Source organism: Acanthisitta chloris, unplaced genomic scaffold, assembly GCF_000695815.1.
Source record: "Acanthisitta chloris isolate BGI_N310 unplaced genomic scaffold, ASM69581v1 scaffold42475, whole genome shotgun sequence".
NCBI lineage: Eukaryota > Metazoa > Chordata > Aves > Passeriformes > Acanthisittidae > Acanthisitta > Acanthisitta chloris.
Genome location: NW_008673974.1, coordinates 2,368 through 8,045, shown reverse-complemented (window position 1 = coordinate 8,045; position 5,678 = coordinate 2,368). Strand labels below are relative to the sequence as shown.

General features: G+C 53.3%; 1 protein-coding gene and 1 non-coding gene across 2 annotated transcripts in view; both read left to right on the top strand.

Annotated features, from left to right (window-relative positions):
- Window positions 1-57: 57 nt before the first annotated feature.
- TRNAL-CAA lies at window positions 58-166 on the top strand. The gene is made up of 2 exons: window positions 58-95; window positions 121-166. It is a non-coding gene; the product is annotated as a tRNA-Leu (tRNA).
- A 2,914-nt stretch (window positions 167-3,080) lies between these two features.
- The window catches only part of IL4I1 (interleukin 4 induced 1), a 3,081-nt gene continuing 483 nt past the window's right edge, over window positions 3,081-5,678 (top strand). Inside the window, 7 exon segments of the mRNA XM_009075133.1 lie at window positions 3,081-3,093; window positions 3,458-3,672; window positions 4,139-4,251; window positions 4,397-4,598; window positions 4,737-4,805; window positions 5,038-5,171; window positions 5,329-5,678. The exon segment at window positions 5,329-5,678 is cut by the window's right edge and continues 16 nt beyond it. Coding sequence (XP_009073381.1) covers window positions 3,081-3,093; window positions 3,458-3,672; window positions 4,139-4,251; window positions 4,397-4,598; window positions 4,737-4,805; window positions 5,038-5,171; window positions 5,329-5,678 — 1,096 coding nt within the window.

Genomic DNA, 5,678 nt, shown 5'->3' with positions numbered 1-5,678 from the left:
CCTCCCCAAAAATCCCTGAAAATCCTCCCCCCAGGCCCTTCCCGGGGCTCTCCCCGTGTCAGGATGGCCGAGTGGTCTAAGGCGCCAGACTCAAGGCTCAGCTCTTCCCAACCTCGGGAATTCTGGTCTCCGTAGGGAGGCGTGGGTTCAAATCCCACTTCTGACACACCTTTTCCCTCCTCCAAACTTTGATTTTCTATTCTCCTATTCCTGCAGATCCTGCTAGAAATTTCTCCCCATCCTATCAACTCCTCCAAACTCTGGAAAATCCCAAGAAGTAAACCCAGAGATGTTCTCCAGGTCCTCCTCGACTTTTCCTCATAGCAGAGGTTTTCCAGCTCTCGGAGCATCTCCATGGTTTCCTCTGGACCTGCTCCAGCAGCTCCATCTCCTTCCCATGTGGACAATCCCCAATTTCCACGCCACGTTATCCGTTTCATCCCACAAAGCTCCTTCCTGGTGTGTTTCTCTCTCAAACCACCACCCCAATCCCTAAAATTTTGCCTCGGAGTGATGCAACCAACCTAAGAAGATCCGAGGAGAGGGAGGAGGAGGAAGAAGATGAGCGAAGGAGGAGGGAGGAGGAGGAAGATGGGAGGAACACCTTTTGCCCAGACAATAAACTCTGTCATCGAGGTTGATCCCCGAGAGACTTGTTAGGACCTGTGTTAATTTGGAACGACGGGAGAGGTTCTGTCTGTGTCCACACAGCACAACCTGTGGGCCAAACCCACCTAACGGCGTCTCCCGAGGAAACCTGTCGGACAAGATGCTCCAAATCCCCCAATTTCCATGTCACAATTCCACCAAACCCAAGAGACCTCATAAATGAAAAATAGATTTGGTGGTTCCTGTTGGGTGAAGAATTAATCTCCTCCTCAGAGGTCACACCGCTCCCCAAAATTCTGTTGTCCAGAGGGAACTCCGTTTGGAACGTCCCGAGAACAGAACTCCGTGGAAGGGGGAACACGTGGGACGTCACAGCCTTGACCTCACCCTGGTGGTGTCATTGCTCTTCTGGGGTGTTATCTAGACCACGTGTGGTCACCACCTCCCGATCCATGAAGACCTTCAACACGAACCTTCAAAATCTGGGAGTCGTACTCAACCACCTTCCGTTTCCCATCCGTCTCGAGATGTTTTAGGGCTAAACTCAGTGAAACCAGAAAACTCTTTTTGTCGAGACCGGAGATAATCCAACCCACGAGGACGTCGAGTCTGCGCGGGACGCTCGACCCAAGAACCGAAGGATGGTTCCTCGGATGAGTCGATGGTGCTTTGGCAGGTCCAAGTTCTCCATTCTGCTGCTGCCACACGCCACGTTTTGCCCTTTCGATGACGTTTCGGAGGATCTTCTAGGTCTCTTCCCACCCAAACCTTTTGTCACCTCCCTCTACTGATGGAGACAGGATCAAGCCAAAACTGTGCAACCTTGAAGAGCATCCAGTAGGTGAATTTTCCATGGCAAGGCACATTTACAGGCCCCAGAAAAGGACTCTGAGGTCTCCTGGGGGTGGGGAGCAGAATGTACCCTGTAATCCTTATCAAAACTTTGTGCAACGCAAGGAAAAGACCCAAATCTTCTCGTTCGCTGCCGGGAAGTCTCTGCCCTTGACGGATCAGGGTGTGGTCAACGCGTTGGGTGGCACGTCCCAGAACATGCTGTGGACTGATGGCTGATGTCCAAACCAGTGCCACCAGTTCCTCCAGCAGAGGAACTGACACTTTGCTCAATTGCTGGTTCCTGTTCTCATGACAAATCCACTCCCTTCACGCTCATGCAATTGGTAAAAGGTTTTCAACCACCGCTTGGGGTTTTTTTTTCGGTCGGAACTCAGGGTATAAAATGCCACCCAGATCCAGCAGGAGTCTTGTCTTCCTCCTGGAGTGATGACTGGGATTGGTGAGTGACTCCTCCTCGTTCCTCGGCTCTCCCTCTGCGTCTTTCTGGGTTTCTCTCACCTTCAGTGCTTGGATTTGGTGGGTTTGTCCCATCTGGTTCCACCTTTGTGGCACCTCCACAAACCTCCTTTGCTTCAGCCACATATTCCATGGTCACCTGGAGCTCCACTTTGCACCCCGTGGGTAGGGGCAGACCTTCCTACAAGGTCAGGCAGTGGAATGGTCCTAGTCACACAGGTAGAAACACAGAGAGGAGCTCAAAGTCTCCAGGGACCTTCCCGGAGGACAATTCCAAGCCCCAGATTCCCCACACCTACCCAAACCCACCGAGACATCTCAAGAACTCGTCCCAAGGTGTTTGCCCTGATCTTCAAGAAGGATCTCCTTGTTCTCCCACGAGGTCCATAGGTCTTTGGGGTTGTCACGTCGGGTGAGATGAGAGCAATGAGGTCAACTGTTGGCTCTCCATCTCCATGGACCCCATACACACCTCTCGACTCTCCATCTCCGTGAACTCCTCCCACCCCAAAAACTCAACCCGTGGCAGCCCCTCAGGTGCTCAAAGAAGACCTGGAGATCTGGTCTGGATGAAGTTGTCCCTCCTCATGGTAGGCAGGTGGCCCAGGTAACCTCTAAAGGTCCCTTCCAACTCACCTGTGGTCGGGGCAGCAGCAGCAGCATTGGCTCACGAGGCTGATCCAACCTCATCCCCCCGGGATCCCTTTCTGCCGTGCCTTGGAGAAGACAATCCTGTTGTTGATGAGGTAATCGGAGCGGATTCTTCTCGAATCTTTCCTCCTGCCGCGGTGTCTGGAGCAGCTCTAGGGGCTGTAGGAGAATCTGTGTCAGGGGTTGGACTCACCAAATCTCCTGCAGGATGACACTGGGATCCAAGTTGTCCCAGATCTGGAGCTGCTCCACTGAAACCAATCCATCCCTGAGTTTTATCTAGGAGTTAAAACGACCCAAACTGTAGTGTCAAAACTTCTTTCGGTTTCTTTTTTTTCTCCTGGAAGACAATTTGGAGCATTTGGGAGGAGAAAAAAAGGTCAAGTTGCTCTTGGGTTAGTTGAGAGAACAGAAACCAAAAGTAGGAAAATCCCAGGGGGATTTTGCTCCGGACTTCATCTCCCTGTGAAATTCTGTCTCCATCTGTCTCCTCCCTGCACAGAACCTCCATGAACTCCAGAGGTATAGCAAAGGACACTTGGGGACACAATGGGGTTTCTCAACTCTTGGCGCGTGAGTGACAGTAATAACCATTCTTGGAGGCTTTGGAGCTTGTTCAAAGGAGGTCAAAGCCATTTGAGGAACTCAAGGCTGGAGCTGCAAAGCAGAACGAGAACAGGAAGGGGAGAAAAAAAGTCCTCTAGGAATCAATTTAGCCTTCACTCAGATCCTTTGAGGCCTGTCGGTGTCAGGGGTTTCACAGCTCCTCGTGAGGGTTTGGCCAGCAACGTTCTTGGAGTCACTTTGTTCCCCCCCAAGAATGAACTTGCAAAGTGTCTTCACTGTGTCGTTTCCCTTTGTCTTCTCTTCTCCTCCTCCCTCCCAGTTCTCTTGCACATACTCCTCCTCGTGGGGGCCCTGAGTGCCAAGAGGTTCCCGTGTTTCCCCGAGTATTGTCTCCACGACCAGGACTATGAGGAGCTGCTGGAGATTGCCCGAGATGGACTGGAACCTGCAGCTCACCCGGCACGTGTGGTGGTGGTCGGCGCTGGGATCGGTGGGCTGACGGCGGCCAAGCTGCTCCGGGACGCGGGGCACAAGGTCAGAGCTCCACAGCAACCGTGAGGGTTCTCGCGGCTCCTTTCTCCACATTAAAAGTCTTCCAGGTTGGGGAAGGAGAGGGAAATGCAACCACAGTGAGGAGAAGGAAGTGAAAGTCATTGAGTTCCAGGAATTAATATTTGTAGACCAATCGAGCTCCTCGAAACCAACCACGAGGATGTTCTCACCAGAGCCAGTGCCCAGACAAAGGAGTTGGGAACTCAGACAACACCCTGGAGGTAGAGAGGGCTTGGCCCATAGGGAAGGGTTTGGGTCTCCAAGGTGCTTTGTTTTCCAGCTGGAGGAGACCTGTCCCACCCTCCAGGCCACAGGTGCTGCCTGCCACGGCAGCGTGACCTCACTTGGACGGTCACGCCGCTCAACCCAAAGCGGTGACCTCACTTTGGGGAGTGTTCCACCCCAACCAACCATTCCCTGAACATCTCTGATCTCCACCAATCATCAGGTGACCATTCTGGAAATGACCAACCAGGTAGGAGGGAGGATCAGGACGTATCGGCCCGAGGGACAGGATTGGTACGTGGAGCTCGGACCGATGCGCCTGCCCAGCAAGCACAGGTGAGGTGATGTCCTACCTCGACCGTGGCTGGGTGAGGAACCAGCTCCCATCCCTCCCCCAGAGTCTGGGATCACCATGAAGGGTTGGTGGTAGAGTTGGGGGTTGACTGTTTGGTCTTGTTCTCATCTCTCTCCTCTCTTCTAGGCTCGTCCGTGAGTTCATCCGACAGTTCAACCTGAAGCTCAATCCCTTCATCCAGAGCGATGGCAATGCCTGGTACCTCCTGAATGGCATTAGGGTCAAGGCTGAGGAGGTGAACAGGAACCCTAACGTCCTCAACTACACTGTGAAGCCATCAGAGAAGGGCAAGAGTGCCAGTCAACTCTACAAGGAGGCACTGGAGAAGGTAGGTGGCCACGGGGAGGAGATGACACCTGCTAGAAATGTTCTCATCCGAGAGCCACCAAAGCCAGAGCGGTGGGTTTGAGGCAACACTTTGGGGAACGGACTTTTCCCCATGAAAATATCCATGTTTCCTCTCCAGGCTTTCAAGGAGTTCCAGATCATGGACTGCAAGAAGTATCTAGCTCAGTATGACTCCTTCTCCACCAAGGTAATGAGCTTCCGCTGCGTTCCCACGGGATCCAGCTCCCAGTGGGCACGTGAGGCCGCGAATCCCTGGTTCAAGGGATCAAGAGGAGACCTTGATCTCCTGCAGGAACTACATGAAGCATCTGGTGAAGGTTTTAGGCAGCTCATGAGTAGGGGCAGGGCATGAATTTTGGGGTGTGAAGGAGAGACAGACCCTGAGGGAGGTGACAGCCTCAGGTGGTGTCTCTCCCCAGGAGTATTTGATCAAGGTGGGAGGTCTGAGCCGAGGAGCAGTTCAGATGATCGGTGACTTGATGAACGAGGACTCTGGGTTCTACCTGTCCTTCCTTGCCTCGCTGTGGGATTTCGATGTCTTCACTAACGAGAGGTGAGTGATGTCTCTTCTGGTCGACCCAAAGGAAAACTTCAGGGTGATTCCAAGTGGGAATCACTCGTGGCTCGAAGAGTCTCCAAGCTCTGTTGGCGTCTTCCAGAAGAGCTCCCAAGTTCTTTCCCTCACACCTTTCGCTTCTCCTTCCTTCCAGCTTTGATGAAATCACTGGAGGATTTGACCAACTGCCCAAAGCCTTCCAGAAGGCATTGCCCAATGTCATCAGGTTCAACTGCACCGTGGAGGCAATCATGACCAAGGACAACGAGGTCCGAGTGTTCTACCGCGCTCCGGGCACTTCGGCCCCGACCGTCGTAACTGCGGATTACGTCCTGGTTACCACCACCGCCAAGGCCACCAGGCACATCCACTTCCTTCCACCTCTGTCTCCTCTGAAGACTCACGCCCTGCGCTCCATCCACTACGTGAGCGCCTCCAAAATCATCCTGGCTTGCTCCGAGAAGTTCTGGGAGAAGGACGGGATCCGAGGAGGACAGTCCATCA